The sequence below is a fragment of the Patiria miniata genome, unplaced genomic scaffold, assembly GCF_015706575.1.
Source record: "Patiria miniata isolate m_02_andy unplaced genomic scaffold, ASM1570657v1 HiC_scaffold_3, whole genome shotgun sequence".
In the NCBI taxonomy this organism is placed as follows: domain Eukaryota; kingdom Metazoa; phylum Echinodermata; class Asteroidea; order Valvatida; family Asterinidae; genus Patiria; species Patiria miniata.
This window is the reverse complement of record NW_024037069.1, coordinates 27,186,843-27,202,394: the sequence shown is the minus strand read 5'-3', so window position 1 is coordinate 27,202,394 and position 15,552 is coordinate 27,186,843. Positions and strand designations below refer to the sequence as shown.

General features: G+C 43.9%; 3 protein-coding genes across 3 annotated transcripts; 1 reads left to right on the top strand and 2 right to left on the bottom strand.

Annotated features, from left to right (window-relative positions):
- Positions 1–284: 284 nt before the first annotated feature.
- On the bottom strand, positions 285–992 carry LOC119736602 (macrophage mannose receptor 1-like). Its single transcript, XM_038210618.1, has one exon. The coding sequence runs from the start codon at positions 990–992 to the stop codon at positions 285–287; it is 708 nt and encodes a 235-aa protein (XP_038066546.1).
- A 1,513-nt stretch (positions 993–2,505) lies between these two features.
- Positions 2,506–9,991, bottom strand: LOC119738167 (alpha-2,8-sialyltransferase 8B-like). The gene is made up of 9 exons (XM_038212918.1): positions 9,716–9,991; positions 8,649–8,763; positions 7,671–7,853; positions 6,257–6,385; positions 5,487–5,631; positions 5,003–5,115; positions 4,270–4,359; positions 3,103–3,341; positions 2,506–3,006 (listed from the first exon to the last, which is right to left on the bottom strand). Exons 1-9 carry the CDS (start codon positions 9,750–9,752, stop codon positions 2,663–2,665), a joined length of 1,395 nt encoding a protein of 464 aa, XP_038068846.1. The 5' UTR covers positions 9,753–9,991; the 3' UTR covers positions 2,506–2,662.
- A 2,229-nt stretch (positions 9,992–12,220) lies between these two features.
- On the top strand, positions 12,221–14,681 carry LOC119737126 (adenosine receptor A1-like). The gene has a single exon (XM_038211230.1). The coding sequence runs from the start codon at positions 13,409–13,411 to the stop codon at positions 14,480–14,482; it is 1,074 nt and encodes a 357-aa protein (XP_038067158.1). The 5' UTR covers positions 12,221–13,408; the 3' UTR covers positions 14,483–14,681.
- The last annotated feature ends 871 nt before the right edge of the window (positions 14,682–15,552 follow it).

Below are 15,552 nucleotides of genomic sequence, written 5' to 3'. Positions count from 1 at the left end.
CTGTTTAAACCAAGCCATTGTGGTTGAAAATGCCCACAGAACTACAACGGAGGTTGAAGCAATTGAGTGTCATTTCCTGAATGCAGACCATTCCCCTGCTTGATTGAAGGAATCAAAATGTTGTCTTTTCTCGAGTTTCAGGATGCTTCACCTTCGTAAAGAGAAGTACTTGCTTGATGTCTCCGTGCAAAAATATCATAACGTTCATACTGTGATTTAATGTACATCGAATGATTATACCTTCGCCACAACTTTGTGTTGAGTGGCTGTCATACGCTTAACATTTAGAATTCAAAATGTTTGCAGCCGTTGTCCAGCCGTATGTTCTTCACGTCGGCTTCATTACGGGCGATGTTATTCAACTGACAAATCAACTCTCCGGGGCTGCCTCGTCGCAGATTGAAGGAGCGGCATCGAGGATCATCCCGGCACGCCGAGCCGCACGCGATGACACCCTTTGCCGAGAACTCCTTGATGACGTGACTGGTGAGGCAGTGTGATGAGGAGCGGGCGTCGGCGTAGCGTTGCAGGCAGGACATCGTGGGCACGGCAAGCGGTGGAATCTCGCAGATGACGGACATCGGCGAGCTGCAGTAGTGGTTATCCATGAGACCTTTTTTTTTACGCCACAGGTGCATACAATCGCTATTACCACGCGGTTCTCCTGGTGCCCATTTGAAGAAGTTGCATTCTCCTCCCCCACTAGACTGCATCCACTTGCCTTCCTCCTCCCTGTCATTACATCCGACCCATAGATTCCCCGCACTAACGTTCCCGGTGAACATCTCCCAGATGAACTGATGTTCCTCCAAGGAGTCAGGAACGGCCAAAGCAGCGCCCATCTCCGAGCAGGCAGCATCACCCTGGTCCCACGTCATTTCCTCGGTCAGGAGTTGATAGCAAGATCCCCCGAATCTCTCCTGGCCGGGTTGGCAGGCCTCGGCGTAGAAACACGCGCAAATGATAAAACCACTCCATCGAATCAGCTTCATCGTGCAACCTGAATCCGCACGTGTTAACGTTGAACGATCTCGTAATAAAGTTTCAAGTTTTGCGAAGAGAAATAAAACAGCCGATCGTTAATGCAGCTTTTGAAATAAAAGCCTCGTCAACAACGCCTGTGACTTTTCAAATGGCACGAATCTATAAGTAGACCACACACCGCATTCGATGAGCAATAACTGCCAATGGCTGTGTAATTTTCAATACGCTCTGATGAAGGCCGTAGGTTTGAAAACACGGCACCCATAGGTATGGCTGCGTTCATCATCAGTGTGTTCCCACGTAGTAGACGCGAGACGGTAGCTCCTAAGAAATTCGAATGCTGTGTATTCACTTTTTTGGGGGGGGGGGCTGGTTGCCTTAATGCTTTGTTCAGTTTCCATACCAACCTTACCCATACTGATTGCCTATTGTGTGTCCATCAGTCATCATTATATTCTTGAAAATGTTTCGATCGAGCAGGCTCTAACCGAAGATGTTCGTGACATGCATGTACTCCATGGAGCGATGCTTTCGAAGCAATGACAGTATTAACAACCAACCTCCCATGTATAAAAACTGCAACTTGCCCAAAACTAAGCGGAGTATCATCCGCCTATTATCTACAATAGGGTCCGGTCGTATGACCATGACTTTTGCCCAAGATCGGCCACCATTACGGTAGGCACGCGTTCGGTTAGCAACCATGCCGTGCATCGTAAAATTCTTTACCAAATGGCAATTGTGCCGTGTGCAATTGTCATAAATCGTGCCGACCAAGTCCAGGGTGTTGGCTCTGCGTTTTTCGTCACAGTTTTTGCCATTTATCACAGCGTTAAAGGCTTGCCTACTTTACCAACTCTGCACGGCGCTATATGATATTTGCCTACTACAATGGCGATGCTGACTTTCCGTGCCCGGATGTAGACCGGGTCACGTGGGTCAATGAGAGAGCCCTATACGCATTTTCAAATCTAATTTCAAATCTAATTATACTAATTTCAAATCAACCACAGCCTGCAAACTCAAGTATTATCGCATACATAATAGGGTATACTGCCCTGGGTTTTTTTTAATTGGGAAGATTTCATAAATTACGATCTGTATGTACATGTTATTAGTAAATTCCTCAAAAGAATTATTGAAGAACATACATTGATTGGAGATTTGAAGTAAAGTCCTACATTCTAGAAAAGTTCTGCAATGCCGTTTGCTACGTTTTTACTGCGGTGAATCGGCTTAACTCCAGATCTCCGTTTTTACAAAATGACGGAATCCGTTTGATTAGCAGTAAAGCTAAGTTGTATGTTTTAGGTATATGTATGAGGTCTTACCACTAATAGCGTGTCCACAGTATTACTGTAAATGTTTGACGAGTCAGTCGTTAATACTCTATGGCACCAGGACTGTGGATCATAAGCAGTAAAAGGTATGATACCACATACAAGCATCTACAAAACAGTTCGGTTTTTTTAAGACGACGATTCAAAAAATTTACAAACAAGAATTCAAATCACGTTTTGAACAAGTTTGTATTTAAAACGAGGATAGATGTTAGTGTCTATCCTCGAAGCTTATTAAATTGGTCGCCTTGGAAGTTAACAGGCCATCCGTGAGGGCATAATGCAATTTAAAAAGGCACTTTTGGGCAGAGAGGATTGCTTTTCCTCTCTTTTGGGGCTCAAACATTGTCCCAGAGTTTCTCAATGACGATCCTCTTCTGCGGCTTGTCGACGGGCTCGCGATTCATTCCATTCACGATGTCCCCGTCACCTGTTCCCAACCCGGCCCGTTCCGGTGAGCAGGCCTGAATGTGCAGCCGCAGCACGCCGACTTGGTGCAGGCGGGTCAGCAGCTCGAACTCGGCCTGCATGTCGTGGGTCCGCACCATGTGCGTGTTGTCGAAGTAGTGGTACTTGACCGGGTGCGTGGTGACGTGGGCCATGGAGGAATCCACGAAGGGCCAAAAGCCGTACAGATGCACCTCCTCGCACAAAGCAATAGCGGCTGTGGCTAGATACAAACCTTGACCAAGAAAAAAAAACAGATAATGTTTGATAAGGTTGGCCTAGTGGAACTTTCCCCTCCTTTCAAACCAGCGACCATTTCCAGTATACTCACCAGTGGAAGGATACTTCTGTAGTCCCTTTGTCACCCAATAATCCCGGATCAGGGAAAACTGGTCCGGATCTCCGAAGGCGATGCTGAGGGACTGCTTAGGCGTCAATCGCTGCAGGGCCCGGGTGCATATGGGCACCCAGGCCGCGTCGCTGAAACATGGAAACATCAGCAAGCCCTGGAACTGTGATATGTCTTGGTTGAATTTGTCGGTCAGACGTGTGCTGGCGAAATAATTATACCTGGATGCAAAGGCAAAAAGAGTGAAGCCCAGATTTTTAAAACCAAGGTGAAAATTCATAATTCCAGTCTCACTTTACAGAGCTTTTGTCGATCCCGAGTTTTTTATACCAATACCAAAATCAATTGTCAAATACAAGTGTGGAGTACTTTCTGTTTATTTCACCCGTATGTGAAGATGCCAAAACACGATACCCTCTAGTAACTATGGTGATATGTTCACGGTGATTGGACCGCTCTGAACACGTGATGATGTAGTTCGTCGGTCTGTGCAGACTCTGTGATCCCACATTGGTAGATATGAGAGTGCATCTTAAATTGAATTCTATGTGTTCTCTCAATCCATCTACAACTATTATTTCCTGATCTTTTCGCCCAACTTTTGTGACAAAAAATCAAATTAGGTTTTGCCCTTCACCGACGATCAAACACTGTATACTCAGGGTGTTACCTCCCGAGTGAAAGATGGAAAAAATCACTCGGGTGGGACTCGAACCCACGACCTCCTGCTTTCTAGTGCAGATGTCTTATCATCAGAAAGCAGAAGGTCATGGGTTCGAGTCCCATCTGAGTGATTTTTCCAATCTTTCACTCGGGATGTAACATACTGAGTATACAGTGTTTGAACGTCGGTGAAGGGCAAAACCTAATTTGATTTATATCACCCCGACGCAAATAATTCCATCTTATAACAAAAATCAATTTACATATACACAATTTGCCAGTTCCTCCAAAATGGTGTGGCAAATCTTTTCATGAAGTACCCAACAACTGAGGTGATTTCATTCAATTTTCGGGTGAAATATGTAGCCAATTATCTGTTTAGTGTATGGCAGTATATGGAGAGGGCAAAGTAAATAAAATTTAAAAATCCCCAATTCTTAAATCAGTCTGCCCTCATACTTGGTATTACAAATCAGAGTCACTCACTTTCGCTTGAAAATGCTTGGATTGAGAGTGGTGAAATCGGTCTTGTACCCAACGTCCTGAATGTATGGGTCCATCTCGGGTACATTTATCCTGAAAAAAAAGAAACAATGGAAAGGCTCCAGACTGGGTTGAAGGGAAACGGTATAGTGTATTAAAATTAATGAAACGGGATGTCAGAAACTGGGCAACTACAGGAGTGAAAAAAAAACGAAACCCAAATGTCGGGACCTTTGTTTTAGTGACGTGCTGCATGTAGCACTTTCAAATTCTAGGGTATAAAAGCCCAATTCATAAGCTTTCTTTTAGTACAAGAATCATTCAAATCACTTGTGTACTTTTTAAGTTACGAAATTTTAAACACAACCACCGTTTTAAGGTTCTGTCCACGGATCACAAAAAAAGTTCAGTGTTCTTTCAGTTAAAACTCCGTAACTTGAAAAGTAAACAAGTGATTTGAATGATTCTTATACTAAAATAAAGCTTATGAATTGGGCGTTTATATCCTAGATTTTGAAAGTGGTAAAGGCAGAGCTTCACTAAAACAGTAGTCCCGACATTTGGGTTTCGGTTTTTTTTACTCGACCTGTATAATTTGCGCCCCAATTTGAAAGAAAAAGTTCGTGCATGTACAGCTAAAAAAAGAAGCTGTTGTCGAAATAAATTCCAGCCTGGATTTTTTTGGGGGTCCTCAAATTTGAGGAGGAGCCCAACTATCGTGCAAACCATGTTTTACCTGAAGACGTAGTCGGCAACATCGATTTCGCGGCCGCACGCACTGTTAATCAGCAGGCCACTGTTGCCAACCACGCTGCATTTCTTGAAGGCTTTGCCATCGAAGGGCGACACCTATAGACAATTAAAATGGAGGGAAAACAGTTCAGACGACGTGGCTACTGCACTTATGAATATACTGAAATAACACTGAATGTTGCTGAAAAGGTAATCAAACACGATTGAAATCGCAATAAAATGATGAAAAAGGATGGTTAACCTGTGTCAGAATTATCGGGTATGTCGTCTGGAAATTATCGGGTATATTTTTGTACCACACAATAATGCTAAAACTGTTACTAAGATGACGTCATGCATATTGAAATGTGTATTTGCATGAAAGCAATATCTTTATGTCGCTTGTTTATTTTCGGTTTGGGCCAATAATAGCAATACATGTATGTAATATCTCAGACGTATGTGATTTTTCGAGCAGATTTTTGTACCTTGGGTTGATACCTGGTGAACGGGCTGGTAAGCGTGACATTGTTTCGGGACAGGTAAGTGGTAATCTTGCTGCCGGCTTTGCGCGTCGCATTGGACGTCACGAAGCGCCCTTGGACGTCAATGTTGGCCGCTCTCAGTTCCTTTCTGACGGTGGGAAATAATAATCGTTTGACGAGGAATAATATTTACTTATCCAGAATGCGACAATTAAGAGAAATCTGCTGGGACCAAAAGGTCAAATGAGAATACAAGGTCCAGGAGGAACTCCGCCAGTAGTACTCAACTGGGCGGTTTGTTGTGGCCGCTTTAAGCGGCGTTTAGGGAATCTAGCGCCGTGCAAACACTGCAGGTTGTATCTGTATAATAGGAATTCTAAGCTCCGTTATCCCATAATCATTCAACTCAGTATGCAACCCATGTTCACAGTCACATCGCCACTGACTGTTTTATTGTGCCATCATTTTTCTTAATGATCATCTGCCTATAAAGGACGGGCCAAATATTCGTTAAGTTTCTAAGCAGAAAAATATTGTTTTGCAATCCATGCACAAGCCACAAAAATCAGCTGTGACATATTAACAACCAGTCTATCAGCACATTGCATGACGTTTCGGCAGGTACCTGTTATTTTGATTAAAATATTATTCGTGCTTAGCAAATTTCAGTTGCTTAGGAAACTTTCTGCAGCTCTATGAAAAATCGGCTGCTAGGAACTTTACGAGAGCAAATTCGGTTAAAAACCATTATTTGTACTGAACCTTAAACCAACCTAAATCTTGTGATGTTTGTGTGACTTGGTCTCCACGTCCACTCGGTGATATTCTTCTCGTACTCTCTCCAGTTGACCTTGTCTGTGATTGGCAGGTCTTTAAGCGTGATGACTTTGGCGTTGACCTGTCTGGGGTAAGAGTCAGAATGATCGAGACGAGGCATCAGCCAACCTCGTTCCCAAAGGACCGATCCAGTAAGCACCGCCCCATGGTGTTCTGACCAATCACAGCCGTGATTTATGTCCGACGTGCGTGCACAAAAGTCCGACATGCGTGCACGGGCGTATGATGCGCGCGGTAGGAAAATGCAGTGTGGCATTGGAGAGCTGCACGTGTTAATTTGCCCAGTGCGCAGTGGGCGGGGCTTACTGGGTCAGTCATATGTGTGGGTTCTTGCTGCGCCATCTTGTTTCCCACAATGCTTTGCGTGAAACTGGGCTTCTGTACATCACATTTTCACCTATGTAAGCTACTGACAAGCGCGGCGGCGCAACCATTTCCCATAGACTCGTGCGCTATTGCCAGTCGTAGCCGAGTGATTCTGACGCTGCCTTATATAGTCCACAATGTAAAAACAGTGTTTAGCATTTAAACACATCAGAACGTGTTTAGAGTTTAAAACGTTTAGGAATGTGTTTCTATTCTAAACACTTACCACTTTTTAACGTTGTGAAACTAAACGTGTTTACGTTTTGGACATGTGCTTAGGATTGTATATCTAAATGCGCTTAGGAAGGTGTTTAAATGCTAAACATATTATTCATTGAACATGTCAAACGGATAATGCGTGTCACAGAAAAAGGACATCTAAACATGTCATGATGCTGAACGTGTGGAAAAAGTGGGTACAGAATAAATGTTTAGAAATGTGTTTAAATCCTAAGCACCGTTTTTACAGTGCACGTCTTATCTTTTTCTGTACAAAACTTTGGTAGTAGCAGAGTGAATATTTAGACAACAAAATCTTGACCATTTCTGCAAAATCATCTCAGTACATAACTGCCTTTATTTTGAGAGTTTTGGAAACAAAACGCTGCGCTTGGGCTTCAACCAGACAAGAAAAATACTCTCAGCAAAATAGCGGTAAAAGGCCAACGTCCCGCTTACGTAAACCGTCTATGGTGGACATTTATCGTCGCTTGGTGGCAGCAGACAATGGAGGCCAACCATTGTGTGGTATTAATATTAGATCGTTTATCTATTTTGATTGTCTCCTATTTATGCTATTTATGCACTATTCATAAATAGCTAATACAGTTTACCCATTCCTATTGGTCGAGAGCCCGTCACGTGGGCGGTCACCTCGATTTTTTTTTACATTCTTTTTTCTTTCTAGTGTGTAGCACGCTCCTTGAGTGGCTGTAAGCCAATATGTTTAGGCGACACCCGTGAAACAAACCAAATTCCACTTACTTCTTTACTGCCAGTTCAAGTCTGTGTTCGTCCTTGTCTCCTATTCCCCAGCGTCTCTCGGCGTCCAGGTCCCGCTCCTCCTCGCTCTCCTCTGCCTGTCGTAACTTGTCTCTCTCTATGATCTGCTTAATTTTGGCCTGGCCACCTCCTAGCTTGTAGGTGACCCGCTGGCCTGCCTCGTGACTATGAGATGAAAGTAATGGGCAATTTGCATTGTTATATCATGCTCATAATAACGTAATGGCTTCACGCTCTGTTTACATCGGCGCTTTCTTATGGGAGTTTGGTGGCTCTCGTCCCCATCTGGCTCATATGCAGCGCACATGTAAACAAAGCGTGACGTCAATATGTATATATCAGGGTTATGGAGTCCCAAGAAGCGGCAACGAAAATCAGCACCTTTGTCTATATAGATAAAGTACCGTTTGTAAGAAACAGTTAAAATATTAAAGGGAGTACAATCGGGGTTATTTCTTCAACATTTTACGTAATTACATTTTAAGTTATCATATAGGTTGGTGATTAGTAAACAATCTGAAACACTAATTTTTGCAATTTCTAGACGAACCTACACCTTCAATTGATCGAAAGAGCAAGCTGTACAAATTTCCGCAGAGAACCAATCCCAAGCAGCAAATAAGTCATACAATAACGTTGTTGATTGCTGTTGTTGATTTGCAAACTGTGTGGGTTTTATAAAAGTGTGTGATGTATGTAGTGTCGCTTAGGTACCACGTAAAACTACCATAGCGCCCTCTATAAACGTTACATTAATGTCACAACACCTTTTTTGGCCTCAGATTACAAACCACCATTGTGCCGGAGAAGGTCAGGCCTTTTACTTAATGAAAGTGGAATTTCATAGGGAAATTACTCAAGGTTTAAGGTCAGTGAGGGTTAATACATATTTTGATCGTTCTTTTGTCTTTTTTTGTCTTTTGTGAGAGGGGATGCAATTCTGAAATATGCAATACCTACCTGCTGAAGGGGTTAACCACGTGAACCTGATATACCGTGGCAAGTGCAAGGACGCACACCCCAAGCACGAAGAAACCCCGCTTGGCACCTTTGATCATTTTGGACCAATCTTGATCTGAAACGTACAGGTACAAAAAAACATTCGGTTCTAATAAAACAAGTGTCACTATCGTATTTTTGGAGATTCTTGGATGACAGAGGCGGATCTGGGGGAAGTTGGGTTGTTGTTGTTGCCCCCCCCCCCCCCGGTTCAGCCGCTGACTTATGAATGATACTATAGTAAAATGGGGCCGACAATAATATATGGAATGCTAAAGTTCCTAAACTTATTCTCAAATTTCCTTAGAGTGCAGCTATGAGAAAGTATCGAAGATTTCGGCATGCACACAGACTGTCCTAGCACTCCTTCACTCAGCCCCCCTCTCTTCATATCAATCCCCCCCCGTTTCATGAGAGCTAGATCCGCCCCTGGGTGAAAATACTTTTTTGACCGAAGCCATTAGTTTACGAAAGCTATTAAGTTAAAGCTCTACTTAAAATTAATAATGTATAAATAATTGCATTTTGATGGAAAGAAAACCGTGGAGTTAGCTCATACGCTAGGTTTAACTATACATTGAAATCCTACGGCTTTTAACATTTCTCGGTGAAAATCATGTTGTGCACGTCGTTCAGTGAAGTACATAATCCCCCCTCCCCCCCCCCCCCCAATAAAAAAAAAAAACTCAGTCCTAGGCCCGGGGTTCTTTGAAGAGTAGTCGACAGAAAAATCAGTTCTCGGCAAATATTTGCTCAAGATATTGGCAGAATTAGTTGTTCGAAGGTTTTCAGTGGATGCATGATTGGATTGATTTCTACACAGTGACGTTCTATCAAAGTGGCCGTATTCCTGACCTTTTTTACAGGATTATGCATGGAGGTACGAAACAGGTCATGATTCATAGGTAAATATGGAAGAGAATATACGGAAGTACAGGTTTGGAATTTGTGAATGAAGATGAACTCGGAAGTACAATATAAACGCGTGGTTTCAGAACGAGGAGACCTTGCACTGCTAGAATGCTTACTTTGCTGTGCTGTACTCATCGACAGTGTATCATGCATGGTCTGCACTCTTCCGTGAACGTCATCTTCTGAGTGGGTTGTCCATCCGTGGACTACTCAAGCGCCTGTCACAGAACCCGTTTTCCAGTTTTCGTTCACGGTAGCTCGTGTAGCATCTTTCAAAGTAATGGTAAAACAAAAACAGGAAAGGCAGACTATAGTGTGGTTGATTTAAAATGGCGCCAGTGTTGACAACCCAATTTGCAACTGTGTGGATTATGACTATACTGCGGCGGGTCAGAGTCCAATGTTGTGTTTGCATCGAACACAAGAGTGGCTTATGCAAACATAGGCCTAATAATTCTGTTTTCATATGTCGTGGTCAATTTGTTTTGTACCAAGCCGACGGATTACTTTTATTTTGGGCAAATTATATTTAAAATTAGTGTAATTGTATTGATTATTTTTGTACATACTTTCATTGTTACTCCTGCAACGCAGTTGGATATACAATACATACCTCCAGAAATAATGGTTACATGAAGTCAAGTAATAAATCAACACGTAGCAATGCCTACAGCTTTTCAGAGAAACCGAAGAGCGACCTCTTGCGACTTAAAAATCTTTGTTTTTTATTAACATTAGGAAAAAAATGTATAAGGAAATGCCACAAGTATTTAATATGAACGACTAAATGGCTTTGAATACGTACTCCCTTTGCTCTCTTCTTTTTTTCAGTAATTGGTTGAAATTAATAATTGTTTTATTTAATTTCACAATTTCTATGAACGTATATGAAATTCATTTGTGAAAGATAACTGTAGCTGAACTTGAAAAATGTATCTACTAATCTCAGCTCTTTATGCTTTTTTGAATTAAGAGCGGTGATCCAAGGGCGGATCCAGGAATTTTTGCAGGGGGTGGGGTTCATCAGCAAAAAAATTCTCGATGGACACTTGGCCTCCGAAAATCAATATCGTACCACACTTTCAATGTTCAAATCCGACAATAAGTAACACTATCCGCTCCGTTCACAAGTACCCTCTCACCGGCAAAGAAAGTACAGTTGGGGTGACCATTGGGGATGCCCGACCGACGCCACTTGCCTGACTGCAATTTTGCCGCGACGCGCGGCCGTACTACGTATACATAGTACAAATCCCCTGGTGTACGTGCGTCACACACAAGGAACGGTGCGCGTCAACCAGCTAAATGTCCCACCCATGGGACGTCGTTGCTAGGTAAAAGGGCGCCCTCTTTTGTTGGCGCACGGAGCCCATATTGTAGACTACTGTACAAATACCCCCTAACCAACCTGGCTATAACCATATTTTGTACACAGGCGGACATTATTACCAGCATAATATTGTTGGGTCTCAGAGCAGGAGCGGGGGGGGGGGGGGGTGTCGCATTATTTTTAAGGAATTTCTATGAACAAAACAATGACAAAGGTGATTAACCCCCCCCCCCCCCCGATCCGTGCCTGGGCTCATTGATTAAGAAGATATCAGTTACTGATCTTTGGGTAATGTTTTCGTTAGATGTTTCATTTAAAAGTTCAATTCTATTTCGTGGGTGTCATGCCCGAATTGCGCGGAGAGTACAGGGAATATAACTGAAATAGTTTCAGCACGATAAAGGTCTATACGGTAGATCTATCTATCGGCTAGTTTATGTATCTAGGTCTTGAATTCGGTCACGCATGTACATCGAATGCGTCACGACCCAGTTAAGTGACACTCATACTAATTTGATGACAAATCTCGGTAAATTTTACATATTGCCATCAAAACCCGCGCTTTCTCGTGACAACCTTTTTAAAGTTCACAGTATTGAGCATTTTCTGAACAATTTTGCTCGACCGAGAACAAAGGCTAACGACGTCATCGTTATATAAAGCAATGAAGTTTGGGTCCACATGTTAATGATTGGCTGGTTTCCATGGTGACTTTCCAATACTCTGCTGACATGGTATTGATTTCCGACGTTTTTTTATTAAAAAAAAAACTGTGGGTCTGTTTTTTATGTTGTTCGAAAATCAGGCCGTTGCTCGTTGTCCTCATTGCTAAATGTGAGTTCAGGAAGAGACAAAATTAATTTCCTGACATCTCGCCCAAACGCCGGTAAAATGAGACGTTCCCATCGAACATGGGAAAATCTGAAAATGCTGAAATGATGAAACAGGAGATCAAAATGATGGATGCGCATGCGCCATCACCCCCCCCCCCCCCGCCATACAATCGCCATCATGTAAAATTACCGAGATGCCAAAAAAATGGCAACGACAGCTTGTACCTATTATTATCGATCGGTTGAAGTAAATCTAATTATATTTTGTTTCATATTTTCGGTTATCAACCAACCATTGGGTATTGCAAGCAGTTTTCAAGTGCACGAAACAGCCGTTAGCCGCTATAGGACGACACTCTTATAGATCCGTACATCATCGTGATTGCGTTAATATTGGCAGAGGCAGCTTGAGTGCCTAGGAACATCAGACACGCTTTATATCGCACAGTGCACGTGGATGACACTTGTGGGGAGAACACACGTACGAATAGGTCATTGATACGGGAAATCGTGTCTCTTCTCGGTAAAACTCTGAAAAAAATGGACCTTTTCATACAAGAAACGAGAGAGGAGTCCAGCGCCTTAGTTGAAAGGGGTCTCTCTGTTTTATGAAGAAGCGGAGCAACGGAGGTGTCAAGGCGGAAACAGGTTGACGGGGTAGAAAATTGGCTATATCAACACGGCGACGCACCTGCTTCGCGTGATTGAGTAACTGGGGCGACTTTGGAACTGCGTCGTCTAGTATATCTCCGATGCTTAGGAATTATTGGTTTTTCTCGCGTGAATTTTGCCAGGAATGGAATCAATCTATTACTCACGGTGATTTTTGTTGTACATTGGACTGGATTTGCTCACTATTATTTTTCTTCAGCAGTTGAGCTAACCACAATGCCCGTCCGGAGATCATGTCACAATTCTCGCTGTTTTGGTCGATCGATGGAGACTGAAATTGTAGCCGACTTTAATCGCCTCAAAAGCAATCACCTTATTCATGATTCAGCGGTGGCAATTCAAAACCACTTATGCGAAGAAAAAATGCTGTCTTTTTATCGCTGTCCTCGATGCAACTGCAGAAAAACTCGACCATTATTTGTTTAAGGCGACGTGACATGAGGCCCCTGACTCGAGTTGCGATCGTTGAATGTATTTGACTTTCCCGAAGGTTGATTACCAGGATCGGACTTTGAGATACCCCCGGGACGATCGCCCCCTCATGGTTTACGGTGATACCTGCTCTCCACCGCGTCGCTTATACCCCGGACTGGCTCGGGTTGTGTGCTGCGAGGCAAGGCGAGTGATTTCTGAAGTACCCTCGCAAAAGATGCTGCATCCATACTGCGACTTGGGTTTATAATGTGACCGGCGAACTATTCTTTCTCATTCGGGATGTTACGAATCTATCGATGAGATTTGCTTGGGAAGCCAAATTCATGGGTGCATGGATAATTATTGGAAACGCGTCTGTGTCTGGATAACAGTGAATATCCTCCTACCATCAGTTGGTGTGAGACTCCTTTTACGGGTGCTGCTCGGGTTTTTGTTTACGAATCAGTCGATATGGTTTGCTTGAAAACCCAAACCCAAAGTGGATAATATTATAAACATGCTGGATTTCTGTGAACATTCCCCTGCCATCAGCTGGTGTCATGATTGCTCTCAACATGGCGACCGGTGAATCACCATCGCTCCACGTGAACCGAACCGTGGAACACTTCCAGATCCCAAGCGAGTTCATCGCGGCTTTCATCGGCGTCTACGCGCCCCTGATCCTGGCCATTTTGTCAGGCAACTCCCTGGTGCTGCTCGCCGTCTACAAGGAGAAGTCTCTCCGCAAGAGGTGCAATTTCTTCATCGTCAGCCTGTCCGTGGCGGATTTCCTGACGGGCTTGATCGGGGTTCCCACGGCGATCCTCGGCCGCTTGCTCCAGAACAACACCACCTGTTTCACGGCCACACGGATGGTGTTCTTCACCGCTGCTTTCACTTTCTCCGCCGTGTCCATGTTCCAGCTGCTCGCCATCACCATTGAGCGTTACATGGCCATCATGACGCCTTTAGTCTACCATACCGCTATGACACCCAGACGGTACCTCTACATCATCATCGCCGTCTGGGTGGCTGGGGCAGTGGTGGGTGCCATCCCGAACTTCGGTTCCGGGGCCGGGACGGACGTCTGTGCCGTGGACTACGAGCCATCCCACGCTGTCAAGTTCTTCATGCTCATCTTTGCTCTTGGCATCCCCACCGTCCTGGCCTCCATGGGGCTCATGTACTTCCACATTTTCCGGAAGGCACGGCAGCAGGCCAACCGCATCGCCGCGCTGCGCCGGGCCCTTCACCGCCTGGAGGAACATCAGACGGTCCAGGAACACAGGGCCCAGATGAAGGCCACCAAGACCACGGCCATCATCCTCGGCGGATTCGCAGCTTGCTGGATGCCCATGGCCCTGAAATTCTCCCTGGAGGTTTTCCTCGTCATGGACTCTTACACCATCCTCATCCTACAAACAGTCTTGGAGTTCTCCGCATACGCCAACTCGGCTATCAACCCCGTCATCTACTGCTACCGCAACGCAGAGTTCAGGACGGCATTTTGTAAGATTCTGGCGCCGTTGAAAATCTGCTCGGAAAAAGTGAATACGGTTCGGGTGACCCCGGTCGAGCCGTTCAGGAACTGCAGTGGGTCTTCACTGGAAAACTGTGCAGTGGACGAGACGTAGTAGGAGGTGTCATAATATGACAGAACCACATCGAAGCTACGAGGACATTACAGATGTTCGCAAACTATGGAGCATTGGTGCAGTGTAGACGTGAGACAAAGAACAATTTATAATGACGAGTTTCATGAACTGAATAGTGGGACAGATAGGGGAAGTATTTGGGGGAATTGTGCCTTTGATGATGCATGGCATTTGGCACACAGCCAGAGTATGTCTTAAGAAAGATATTTGGCTATAGGGCCATTGCAAATTTGTCCTTTGAAAAAAATATAGGTATAGAATAACGATCAGTTTTCAAAATGTTCAAAATGGCTGCCATTGCTTGTTATTCTACCGATATATTTTTTTTTGCAAATGGCAAATCTGCGATGGCCCTATAGCCAAATATCTTTCCCATGACATACTCTGACTGTGTGACACATGCCATGCCTGTATCATCAAAGGCACAATCCCATCGCCTATCTGCCGTACTAAAAGTTGTTATATTGCTGTAAATTTGATATTGGTAAACACAAACGAGACTTTACACTGTACTGAAAAGCGAGGACAGATTGTTGAGCCCTCCGAACATTATGTTTCAGACAAGCGTTCCGGAGTATAGCACCGAACCAAGTATAGTTTTTGAAGCGACTCGGATCGACACAAATACAATTTGGTTTCGTTTCATCAAATTTCCGGTCAGTACAGCGACTTCTAAATTCAAGACGCTCCGTTGGACCACAAGATGTCGATCTATATGGAAGTCTTGTGTAACTCCTAATTGCTAAATCGTTGGGCTTAATTCAGACCTGCATAATTTAGTTCGACTGGACTCTGGAACGCCATGTCTGACACGCGATGAGCAAACTTTTACAAGTACGACGTGTTTCATAACATGTTTTTAAGAAAATAACAACAATAATTCAGAGATGATGGCCTGATGTCAAATAAGTGTATTATTTTGCAGTAAGTCCATCAGAAATTTCCAGTTTAGCGTGGTCAAGGGCCCTCCAGAAAATCAACGTTTTACAGAATCGTGGAATCATTCAGCAGGATTCGAACCCTCGCCACCGTCGCGGGCGACAAAATGA